At 43.0% G+C, this 13168-nt stretch overlaps 1 protein-coding gene across 1 annotated transcript in view; it reads right to left on the minus strand.

Moving 5' to 3' along the window:
- The window catches only part of LOC103361685 (ankyrin-2-like), a 239456-nt gene that overhangs the window by 17460 nt on the left and 208828 nt on the right, over window positions 1-13168 (minus strand). Inside the window, exons 35-40 of the mRNA XM_008287832.1 lie at window positions 13046-13067; window positions 5366-5443; window positions 5099-5230; window positions 4835-4984; window positions 4492-4726; window positions 4068-4128 (exon numbers count right to left, since the gene is read on the minus strand). Of these exons, the coding sequence (XP_008286054.1) occupies window positions 4068-4128; window positions 4492-4726; window positions 4835-4984; window positions 5099-5230; window positions 5366-5443; window positions 13046-13067 (678 nt within the window). The remainder of the gene's footprint in view (window positions 1-4067; window positions 4129-4491; window positions 4727-4834; window positions 4985-5098; window positions 5231-5365; window positions 5444-13045; window positions 13068-13168) is intronic.

A 13168-nucleotide genomic window follows, 5' to 3' on the forward strand; every position in this document is an offset into this window, starting at 1 on the left:
GATCTATGTGTAATAATGGAAGCTGATTCAGTAATCCATGTTTGGAAATGAGGTATTGGGGACTCAGCTCTGCAGTCATCTCTAGAAGTTACTGAATCAGGTGATGATGGTCTCACTTCAGAGCACTCTGACAGAGACATAGCCCCGTATTCTACATCGGAGCAAATGGAAACCTCTGATGAGGATCTTTCTAGTGTGGTCAAATCAGAAAATTCTAGCAAAACCTTTCCAAAGTCTGGGATGGGCGACTCAGGTGAAAGTGACCTGTTTTCACTGACGGAATTTGCAGATGGTGGTCTGTTCTCATCAAACAATAATGCCAAAGAGCCAAACCCATATTCTAGCTCTGAGTCCACTGAATCAAATGATGAGGACCAATCCAATTTAGCATTTACAACAGGTTCTGGTAAAGACTGCCTAAACTGGGGGATAGGTGAATCAGGTGATAGTGCTCTGTACATGTTTACCGATGACACTGAATCAGGAGATGATGGTCGGATCTCAAAAAGCAGTGAAATGTTTAAATCAGTTTCCAGTTCCAGATCTGACAATAGTGACTCTGTTGACACTGATTTGTGATAAACTTGAGAGGGTTCTGAGAAATAGGAAATGTACTGTGGAATAGGGGAATCTGGTGTTAAAGCCCGCTGACTATCGACAGATCTTCCTGAGAGGGAGGAATCTGGTCTAATTGTGTCCAGTAGCAATAATGATTCTGGTGACATGGGTCTATATTCTGCTTCAGAATCAAGTGAATGTGATCTTTGGTAAATGTCTGATTGTAAAACAGCAAACTTTTCTTCACCTGTCTCTTCTGAATTCGCCTGATAAGATTCTGTCCCTGTTCCATTAAACTGAAGCTTTCCGATTTTACTCATGAAGGTTTCTCCTATGTACTGCGGGTCACGAATTTGAGAGATGAGCTTCCAGAGTTCTCCGTCATAAACTAAAGTGTAGAGTGGCAAGGAATGTTCTGGTAAAGACAAAGGTATTTGATGCTCAAGTCCCAAAGCTAAACACTCTGCAAGTATTTGCTGATCTGTAGGGACATTTGTAGATGATGCCAATGACAATTTTTGATCCTCAGATGCAGTTTGAGGTGACAAAGGAGGTGACAAAGTTTGATCAGATGCTTGTGTTTCTTCATATGTAGGAGCTTTAAAGTCTGCTGATTCTGTAACAGTCTGTGAAGGTTCATAACTAGCCTTGAGTACTTTCTTAGACTTTTTCTTCTTAACACATTTCGTCTTCTCTTTCACAGATATGTCTTTTTTCTCCATTGATTTCTCTGCATTCGACGGTTCATGAGCTAATTCCTCTGTAATTTCATCGCCTGAAAAAACTGTAGCATCTGCTGGTGATGTAACAGACTGACTGACATCAGGTACTAATAACTGTATCTTGGTAGTTTCAGTTTCCTCTTGTGTCTTAGGATTTTCCTGTACATATTTTGACAAAATACAGGTTGAACTTTCTTCTTCCGTTTCCTCTGCATCAACAGTTACATGTGTTTTCGTTCCAAACCTTTCAACACGTTCTCCTTCTACAACAACTGCAGCTCGTGTTGGTTCAAGTGTCGTGTCTTTGTGTGGAAGTAGGTCTGTTTCAGAATTTGGCAATGGCCCATAATCACTTACAGAGCCACTGGAGTCAGGAGAGAATGGCCTATTCTCAAAATATGGGAGCAACGGCATGGCCTCATACTCTGTATCTGACAACACAGATTCTGGTGATGATGAGTGGTAATTTAAACTGACAGGATGATGTGTAGATGATGCATATTGTGGTATAGGAGAATCTGGGGACAGGCACTCATTTAATGTCTCTGATTCAGGAGAGGATGTTCTAATGTCAAACATCGCTGATTGTGGTGACATCGGTCTGTAGTCGGGCACTGAGTCTGGAGAAAGCGGCCTTTCGTCAATATCAGATGTTGAAATAATCACCCAGTCATCCTCATACTCAGGTTCTAATTCCACTGGTGATGGTGGTTTGTTCTCCGTATCAAACACTGGTGAGTTTAGTCGACGATCCGCAGGTTTGGTAACACTGACGATCTCTGCAGAGTCAGCTGATTCAGGAGAGGATTCTTTATCTCGCCTAACAGGTAAAACTGATTCCTCTCCAGATGCAACTGAAGCAGGTGATGAAGATCTGTCTTCATGGTTAAATGGACACATAGAGGCATATTCTACATCTGAGCACACTGACTCGGGTGAACTGGATCTTTCTCCTATTGTTACAATGGCTGAATCTTGCCAGTTGTGACTGAATTCAGGTATGGGCGAATCAGGTGACAGTGCTTTGTATTCATCCACAGATGCTACAGATTGAGGAGATGAGGGCCTGTCTTCACAAAGCATTGATAAAAGTGCTACTTCAAACTCCACATCTGATGACACTGACTCAGGCGATGATGACCTACATTTGCAAGTTGTGAAAGATTCCACGAAAGGTTGTGTAAATTCTGGGACAGGCGAGTCTGGTGGACAACATGAAGAGAGGGATCCTGCAGATTCAGGGGACCATGATCTCATCTTGTGGAAGTCAGGAGTCCCATGCTCAGAAGATGTAAAAAGCCAATGTACCGATTCTACAATGACAGACTCGGGTGATGATGCTCTGTCCTCTATGTCAAAAGTTAATGACTGAGGTGAGATGGATCTCTCACCACTATAGTCACTGCCTGGTGAGACTGGCCTTCCAAACGGTCTTCTATTTGAAACCATTGGTGTTAATGGCCTTTCCTCTGCTTCTGATCTTAGCAGTAAAGGAGAGCCCCTTATTGCACTCAACAACGGTTGCTTCTGGTAAGAAGCCGCACCATCACCAGGTTCCCATGGGAAAACAGGTGGTGGAAGAGGGGACAAGGGCCTAAACTGAGGTACCGGGGAATCAGCTGCAAGGAAATTCAGCTCATTTAGTGACAACACCGATTCAGGTGACGAAGTCCTACTCTCTGTTAGTAACACTGCTGGATCAGCAGTGCATTCAGGTGAAGATGATCGATCGTGAACTGAGCTTTCAACATCACAAATGATTTCAGAGATGGATTCAGTTGAGCAGACAACATATCCAGGTGCTTCAAATTCAGATGGAGACTCTACAGCAACAACAATGTTGTCCCCAGTACCAGGTATAACTGACAGCGTATTATCTACCTTCTCAAAAGCTGAGCAATGGGAAACCTGAATGAAGGCAGTAGAGGTAATGAATTCTGGGTTTTGAGACATTAAATCTGGAATTTTATGGCTCATAACGGAAGAATCAGCTGAAGTCTGAGCGGTTGTACTCTCAGTTTGGTTAATGCCATGAATTGCTTTGACATCAAGATCATCTGATATTGAGGCCTGGTAAACATCAACTTCACCCACAGAGTTTAAAACACCTTCATCTGCCTTTATGCAGCTGGCAGCTCCCTGAACCTCATCTTTCCCGACTTCTTGATCTGCAACATCAGGAGACAAGGTCATAGGCAATCCTGACACATCCTCACTATCCATCAGATCATCATCATATCCATACAGGACTTTATAAAGTCGACGTGAAACTTCATCCATGTGTCCTGTTGCCATTTGTTTGGAAAGTGTGGTTTCTGTTGTCACGCCAGGAGGCACGGAAATTTCCTGAATGGGCTGAAGCACATGTTCACTTGTAGGTTTTTCAGGGACCTCATCAGATCCTGTAAGCTCCATAGACAGTTTCCTGAAGTCTTGCTCAGCTTGCTCCCCCTCAATCAAGCTGTCTCCAAAATCAGTCATAGACAACGGTCGACTTTCACATATTCCTGTTCGAGAGCTATTGAACGTCTCTCGCCAAGGCGACGGGGATAAATAATGAGTGCTGTGTCCAGAAGGGGTGGTTTGTAGACACTCCAAGCTCCAATCCTCTCCCCCTTCTGCCCCCTCACATTCAGGAGGCCCTTCGTCATCACATGGTTCAAGAGTGGAAATGGGAGGTGGGGTAATCTGGGCACATAACTTGGGTGCCCCTTTGTACACAGGATCTATCACATGGGATCGGAGATTGTAGGGAGAGGTGCGGTACAATGTGAAGAAAGGACTTACTTGTTTAAAACTGCCTGCGTGTACCGAATCTGTCACTTCTTCATATATTCTTTGTGATGAGCTGCAAAAAAAAAAAAGAAGAAATTAATTTTTAATCATTGAGGTGAATGACTGATAAAAAAAAAAAAGGATCTCAGCTCTGGTAAGTCCTTCATATCTTTGGAGTATTCCTTCATATTGTCGTTAAAAATCTGTGTCAAAGTGGTTTTCAAATTAGTTGTTACTGAAAGACTACACCATCAAGTATATAAACTAACCATTATAGACATGTGCTGGTATGTTATTGAACACTGTGCACATTTTTCCTTTTTACCTTGGGGGATATTTGTTTGGCAGCTTGTTCGGCAAACTAGGGTTCAATAATCATGATTGAAAAAGAAACAAAGTTACAAAGGCAGTTTGGGGAACTTTTTGAGTAACTCACTATGTTGTTTCCATCTCCTTTTGTAGTTTCTCTTTCTGGGCATTTCTGAGAAGGCCTGTTGCTGTGGAGTCTGTCTCTGATCGTCCTGTCGTCTCGTGAAGTGATGACAAACTGGAGGACAGGTCCTCTGCTGACACCATGGGTACCTCTTGTCCTGAGCCTGGACTCCTGCGTGCAGCTTCTGTACGCCTGCCTGGTCTGGGGCTGTCAATGTCCTCATGAAGAGCAGAAAAACCTGAGCGGGCAAACAGCGAACACACAAAATACAGGAAGTGTTAATTCATGTGACTGAAACAATCAGCTGAATAATCAGTCTGCCTTTTGTTAACGCTGGCTCTTCTACCTTCACTGTGGTCCAACGTTATGGTCCGCTCAATTTCTGCATAGGTATGCGATGACGTCTCATCTTGAGTGGATTTAATTATCTTGGTTTCAATGAGGTGAACAATGTCCATTCGGTTGATCTTTGTGAGCCTTTTGATAAGTGTTGCTTCTGTGGAAACAGAAAACAAATTTAACAATTTCACTTTAAAATGGCATGGTTTCTACTTTGTTTGAAAAGCAATAATTCTTAAAAATGTTTATCATAAAGGTATTTATTACTGACCTGTGGCCTGCTTTCCCTCCTTCTCTGCCCAAAGGTTCAAAAGGGCATGACTTTGATCTTGCAGTGAGTTGGGGTTTTCAATCCTTATCAGGTTGATTCTCTCCTCACTGAAGTCCAGTTCTCGTGCTAACTCTGTGGGGAAAAAGACGATGTAGTAAAGATTGTAATGATCCGAAAATGAATCTCAAGTGTCTGGTGTCAGTATGTGCTTGCAAAAACATGAAGTAATAATGTACAGTTCAGTCAGTGCTGTTCAGTGTGACTCACCCGTCCAGCTGAAGCCCAGGTGGTCGGCTATAATGGCCAACCGTTGCTCTTTTCTTTCTGCTTCATCCTGTGGATCTACTGCAAATACCACCAGACAGCCATGAGCGGTCAGAGCCGCAAGGTATGCCAAATTAATTCACATTCACAAATGGTATTGAAAAAAAAATAAAAATCTTCACTGGCTTTCTCGTTTTTGTCCTACGGATTGTTTGGTTAACCAATAAATATCGTTAGTTTAGGAATTGGAACCTACATAGTACACAATATGTCTGTAAAGAGCAGTTCATGATACATCATGTAGTGACTTTATGATTGAGAAATTAACTTTTAATCCTTGTTGACAGTACACGTGATTTTTAACACAATCCTTCACATTTTAAGCTTTAAAGTGTTTTGCTACTGAGTTGTTTTCAAAAGTTCCATAAAGCCTTTAAGTCAATCTTGAGATTTACAGCACACATAGAAGGAGAGATGTCATTACAAACACAAACATAGCTCAAGCAACACAGCAACATGGGTTCTTCAACTACAACGGGACATAACTACAAGAGACAGAGAGGCAGCACCTTTACAGCTAGTGTACTAATGAGGCACAAGAGATATAGAATAGCCCCTTAAACTGGGGGGATACCTTGACTTTGGACTTTATCATCTGGGATTCGCTGCATCTGTGTCTCAACAGGGTCGTCCCACAGTGGTCTAATGGGAAAGACGTCTCCTGAGGGAGGGAACTGCATCTCTGGGAAAGTTTCTCTTTCTATGATTGATGGATCAATGAGACTGCTCTCATCATCTGAGATAGCAGCTACAGATTCTTGCTCTTTCTCTGTCTCTGCCTCTGCCTGTGCCAACCTTGCCACAAGTTTTGCTGCTTCATCACTTATCTCTTCAAAGAACTCAATGGACTGCTTGTGTGGCTCACTTTTCTCTTTAGTGGGTGTTGTTGACTGAGATGACTGACCGCTTTTGCCCCGGACTGGCAATCTGGATTGGAAGCCTTTAGATTTCGCTGACTCGGCACTCAAGGGACGACCCTGTTCTTTTTTAGTAGGTGACTTGGTGGACTCCCCTTCACAGAAGCTCTTCGCTTTGGAAGACGATGTCTTGGTTTTGACATCCACAGAGGGACCTGCATCTGTCTCAGATTTTCTCCTTGTATCCTTTTTTACAGGGACCTTAAGCTTTCTGTCTTGGGTAGATTCAGCCCGTTTGGCAGTAGAATCAGACTTGACAGGGCTAGCCTTGATAGGGATTCTAGATTTAGATTCAGAGGTGAAGGAGGGCTCTTTTTTAAGGGTGGTGGAAGAGACCTCTTTTTTAGGAGTGGATGAAGAGACCTCCTTTTTAAGAGTGGTGGAAGAGGAAGATGCATTAGATGGAGAAGGAATTGAAGATTTAGCCCGACCTTGAGGAGTAGACTTAGCTTGTGCTTTGACTGGAGTCTTTTTAACACTACTGGAAGTGTTTTGCTTGGACTTGCCTGTTGTTTTCGGGGTTTCTATCACTGACTGAGGCTCCTCTGGAGAGGAATCAGAGGACTCTTGCCCCTGTTCAGAGTAAACTGATCTAGTGACAGTTGTTTCTGCTGTCTGTACATTTGTTATCATTTGGTCAGGGGAACTTGTCTCTAAATCTAGGGATCCTTCATTCACACTTTTGTCTGTTTTAGTCTCCAAAAGTTCAGGTGATGTCTGCTCTTTCTTTGAAGGTTTGGCTGAAGCTGAAATGCCCATCTTAGGGATTTTAGATTTGGAGGCATCAGCTTTGGAACCTGGCTTATCGCCTTCAGTTGGGGACTGAAGCTGAGAATCAGTTGTTTCTTTAGATTTTTCATCTTCCTCATTCTTAACCTCTAGTGTTAGATTGAGGCCAATGTCGGGTTCTGCTGCTGAACTTGTACTTTCTTGTTTGATCTCTTCTAAGACAGGCTCCTCTAAAGGCTGTTCGCCTATCTGGAAAAAGGCAAAGCCACCCCCTTCTTCCTCATAGCTTCTCTTAGTCATGTCGATAGCACCGCTTCGGGTCATCTCAAAGAGCTTCCCTTCTTGGAAAAGAAAAGGATTGGGCTCACTGGTTGGTGTACTCTCTTCTGTTGGTGTTCTGCCAGGTGTGGTGTCTGGCGTAGCTTGCAGAGACTGACGGTCGACCGCTAGATTCAGTATCTTCTGTTCTTCCTCTTTTACACGAGCTGCAAAAGTAGCGTCATCCTCCCGCATGGCAGACCACGAATCGGTCTCTACTTTTGCGGTTACACCTTTTGACTCGGTTTTGGGAGGTTCCACTGTCTCATCATCCTCTTCTGTGTCATCATAAATACAGACCTCTGGTTTGAACGTTTCCTTTTTTTGACCTGTGGCAGCAGTTGTGCTGAGTTCAGGTTCTGATGTTCCTGCATGCCCCCTTTGATCTCCTTTTACTTCATCTGTTACATTGCTACCAGTTTTGTGCGTACCAGTCTGTGGCCTGCCACCACCTAACTCACGACCATCCTGATCATTGCCTTTAGTTTCCCTCGATTTCCTTAAGCTCTCTTCCTTTTGCTCATCGGTCCTGTTTTCAGCGTTTGATGTTGACGCCTTTTTGGCACTAGTGTCTTTATCAGCTTTTGCAGACGTGGGGACTCTTTCTTCCTGTGTGGTTTTCAGCTGTGATTTTGAATGATGCTGGTCTGAGACAGAGTGAGGTCCCTCTGAAGTTATACTGGCTGATGTGTTCTTGATCTCTTTGCTGTGGGATCCATCATGCAAACCTGCTGAAAAAGGAGAGTAAGGTTGTACTTTATTATGGGGATCAACAAAAAGAGCTAACTTTGAATCTTCTGTGGGTCTACTGAGCTCGCATTCACTTTGAGAAAGCTTCTCACTTGTGAGCTCTAATGTGTCATAGCTGTCATCCCCTATTTTGGCATCTGCTGAAGGACACAAATCTTTTCTAGACTTCTTTTTGCTCTTCGCGTCTTGTTCCATTTCATCAAATGTTTTTATTTTGGCTGCCATCTTAAACATCTCCTCCTCTGGAGTGATTTTTCTCTTAGCTTCATAGCTGTCTGATGTATCCTCTTCTTCTGGGTCTTCAGGGATGACAGCCGGTTTGAGTGAAACAGAGAGGAATGCATGGTCAGGGGGTTTGGGATTAACCTCATAACTTACCTCTTCAGAACTAGGAGTATCAGGGGAGAGGGGACTCTTACCCGAACTTGTCATCTGAGATGTCTGCTCGCAACTGTCATCATCAGCACTAGCCTCATGGTCTCGAAGCAGCCTACCACGCAAAGCATCTTGGGGGAATTCTGCAGCTTTGGAGGGCTCTGGATGGCTAGAGGATTTACTAGGTGGGCCTAGTATTGATGGGAAGGATGGGTGGCTTTTTTGCTCTACAGGACTGCTCTCTAAGGAGTCATGAGGGGGTGATTCCTTGGTTGGGCTGGGTTCAATAGAGTCTGGGGATTTATGGGAGGAATTTTCTTCCATGAGAGGACTACCTTCTAGAGAGTCTCTGTGGCTTATTGTCAAAGAGTCATCACCTAATGGACTGAGAGCATCTGAGTCTTGTTTTAAAGGCAAGTCTAAGCTGTCATGACGCTGAGAAGAGAATCTAGAGCCTGGAGAACCAACTAAAGGCAATTCTAGCTGATGATCAGGGCTTTCATCATCGCTAAGAAAAGTTTCTACAGTCTCTGAAATTCTTTTTGTAAGCTTTCGGGGTTTAGATGGCTTAGACTCACTCCTCTTAACAGACATTGACTCACTTGTAGTGTGGTCATCTGCAGCCTCGCTGGAAGAGACAGGGAGGGTCAATTCTGTAGACAGTTGGTCACCAGTGGTCCCTACACCAGAGTCTCCAGACTTCTCTGTGTCTTTACTTTCTTTTTTGACTCCTGTGGCAGCTGGTGCCGAAGTTGAAGAGGTCTGCTGTCCAGTTTTGGGAGAAAGACTCAGACTTTCAGGGCTTGTGCCTGGAGTGGCTAGTCCCTCGTGTTTGTAACTGTCCTCAGAGCTCAGATGAGGGGTTCCATCCCCAGAACTGGCACTTAGTGAGTCTGCCACACCCTCGTGTTTTAAGCTGTCAGAGCTATCATCAAGGCCACCATTTCCAAAGTCTACAGTTTCAGTTAGCTCTGAATGGGCAGCATCAACTGACTTGGTTTCTTTCTGTTTGTCTTTCTGTTTGTCTTTCTGGGCGGTGTCTTTCTTGTGAGGTTTGGAATCCAACGATACTTCTCGCTGTTGAGAGACACGTGAGGTTATTGCTTTGGTCATAGATTTTGACTGGACGGTTTCGGATTTTGTGGTTTTCTCTGATCTTGACGTGGAGGATGTTTTGAGCTCAAACAGCCCAGACTTTCTCTTTGAGGGGTCCTGCCCCGTTTGGAATGCTTGCATCAGCTCTTTAACTGACATGGTCTCCTCAAGTTTTTCAGAGTCAGCTTTAGGGGATTTGGGGGGGCCCTGTTTTGATTTAGGGCTTTCTTTGGCTTTTGGAGAAGGTTTGCTCGCAACAGGCAAATGTGAAGGCTTGCTCCCAGTGACCTTTTTGCTCTTTTGCTCTGCCTCCACTTTTTGTTGTAAGGCTTTGACTTTGTCCTTTATTGACCCAATGGGAGTTTCCTCAATCACTGGGGATACAGGTGATGTTGGGGCAGGGGCTGTAGGCACACTTAGAAGAGCCCCTGCCTCTGTTGATTCCTCTGCCTGCCCCTGGTCTTTCCCCTTCCTTCTCACTGGCTTTTTAACATCACCAGTGGTGGTTTTGTCATGCGCTTTGGTTGGAGTGGTTGGTTTTGCACTTTTGCGTAGTACAACATCGGTGAATTTTTCTTGGGCACCTGTCTCTTTCTTAGCTTTTGCTTTGGAGCTTACTGGTGCATCCAGGAGGTATTCTTTAAGGTCACCACTGTCCTTTATGGCTTTAGGTCTGGGAGCCCCTCTGTTAGCTCTACTTTCACGTAAGACAGGCTCTTGAATTTCTAAGGCTGCCATCTTTTTGGCCTCTTCTATCTCGCTGTCTGAGAGGAGAACCCACTCCTCAGCCATTCTAGCTGCTTTTGCTGCCTTCTCTGCCGCTTCACCCTCATATGTTCCACTCCTCAGTATCTCACTGACTTTCTCTAGGTCCTCTTTGACTTTCTCTAAGTCCTTCTCCATTATTTCTAACGGTTCTCCAGAAACTTCCTCAGTCCCTTTCTCTAGACCACACCCTCCTAGGGAAGGGGATTTGTCTGCGGAGTCTGCAGTCAAGATGGCAGTCATTTTGATCAAATCTTGTTTCATCTCTGACACGTCGGATAGGAGGTCTGGTTCTCGAATCAGCTCTGATTTCAGCACTGATGTCTCCGTCTCTTCATCTTCCATATGGAAGAAGAACAAGTAAGGAGTAAAGAAAATCAAAAATTCAAATGAAAGGAGACAGACATTGGAGAATGTGGTCAGGACAAGATTGGAGCACACTGCAGGGATCATAGGACAACAAATTCACAATGGGTTCTACATCAGGGTATCAGAGGAATAGGGCTTAAACTTTCATTTGTCTCTGGGGAGCTGTGGTGAGGCAAATAATACCAATGGGAAATAATATGCGCAGGAAATAACTTGCTTATACACTCACACGCACACTCACATGACAAAGCTATAGAGCACAACTAAAATACACATGAAAACTATACCAACTATGAATGAGACCAGGTGACCAAGCAACCAATAGGTACAACAGCAAAAGGAACAACAAATGAAACAGAAACAACATCAAGACATCTCAAGATTGCTCAGATGTATGACAAATGTCAATGTGATGATAGGCAAAAATGGCTTGAAAACAACTGAGAATGCTGCATCTATCAAAGAAAGCCAGTGATAACTAAAACAACATATGATGATTTGCCATGCTTTTAATTCTAATGCAAATTAGATACTTCAATTTCACCAAATCAAAGAAGGAATGAGGATCTTAGGAATGCTACCAATTCCCTTTGCCCTTCATTCTGCTTTTAGCCTGACTAGGACTTTAAAATGTAATTGAAATGAAACCTTGAATCAACACGAAAAACAGTGCACAAAACCATGAGCAAATGGTGTCGTGAGAGAACATTTAAAAAAAAATAAAGAACTAAGGAACGAATGAAGTCTCATTAGCAGGACAATACATGTAATCAAACAGACATACAAACAAGCACACGCATACACATTAATGTAAGGCAAGTTATTTCCATGCAAAGCAAAGGGAAGTGCTGATGGAGAGGTCTTGGATAAGAAAGAATGGAGTGATCAGAAAGTTAATCGTCCTGATTAAATCAGCAATTTAAGGAGAAGAGATGCTGATGATCAAAAGCTGCTCGAGCTGCTTGTCCCCATTCACTAATGTGGTGAGTTCATCTACACGACTTTTCCTATCATCAATATGCAATTTCTTTTAAAAACACATGAGATTTCAGCCTGTAACATACTGTTACTATGAGGCACATTTAAATGCTCAAATATGTATTATGTAAACTCTAAATTTTCACATTTACTACATGAACAAGGCATGGAGGGTAAAAGGGGAAGGATTCAGAGTCAATGAGGAGGTTGACTACGTTTTGCTTTATCACTACACTAAATACCACAGCTAGAATAATACTAACGTCATGGCCTCTAATTTCCAGGTACTAGGTGCTTGCACAAGCTACAGCATTTAGTTTCAGGAGCTTGGAGTGGGTGAACAAAAAAGTTTTGGAATTTTGGTGACCACAGGTGCCAACACTGTGGCAAAAAGTGACTGGCCACAGGGTGAACGCATTATTAGGATGAGGAAGGAACTATCAGCAGGTGGAGTCCAGTTAGGACTCCTCACATCAGTTCCTCTTATCTCCTTCACTCATTCCTTTATCGCAGCTGACGATGGCTACACTTATTTAACTACACACAAGCAGTTGCGAATGGCTTAACTGTTAAGAGTTCAGTCCTAATGCCATTAAAAGTTGCATTTTTGGTGTGCATTATAGTCTGTACCTAGAAATACACATTAAAGTGAAAGAGGCAAACCTCAAAATAGGCTTGAGCTGCATAAACACCAGTTCAATTCACCCGCCTCAATACAAACGGGTTTGTTCGGAGCAAATAAATGTCCAAGCACAACCAAACCAGCAACCCTAATGACACTGTGACCGCGCTAGCTCTACTGACCGACTTTTAGGCAAGCACGAAAATTAGAGGCCATCGCATATACATCACCACAATATGAACGAGTTGAATATTTCTGTACATACGCAGATGGCAGTGTTTAACCCGTTCTTCGTATGTCCGATCTCAAATTGTGAAGGTGAAAGAGTTAAAGTGAAGAAAATGATGCAGGTGTGAAATCAGAAAGAAAAGTAAAAGAAAGTAAAAAAAAGTGAAGTTAAGCCTCAGGAGAAACAGAACATTGACATGGGGAGGTGCAGGTAAAGCCTTCTCGTTTGTGTGACAAGACAAAAATATATGAAACTTAAAGGACTTTGATTCAAAAATGCAAATGGTCGGCGATTAAGCGGATGGCGAAGTGTATTAGTCTGATTATTCCTCTGCATACTCTTTGACTAGATTATCACTCACACAGCATCAGTTCTACAGCTATGTAACTGGACTCATAAAGACATGCAATATGATTAGAGATTAGCAACAATTTTAGTAGAAGTTATACAGAAAAAACAGGAAAAAAATGTCTTACATTTCTCGAGTGTTCTGCTGGTCTGAAAAAGAAAATGGAAAATGCATCACAGTTAGTTTCTTTCAACTGCTGTTTGTCTAAAACTACTAGTAATATTACAACTGCTAATTTAGGAAAACAAAC

Source organism: Stegastes partitus, unplaced genomic scaffold (assembly GCF_000690725.1).
Source record: "Stegastes partitus isolate 25-593 unplaced genomic scaffold, Stegastes_partitus-1.0.2 Scaffold524, whole genome shotgun sequence".
Taxonomy (NCBI): domain Eukaryota; kingdom Metazoa; phylum Chordata; class Actinopteri; family Pomacentridae; genus Stegastes; species Stegastes partitus.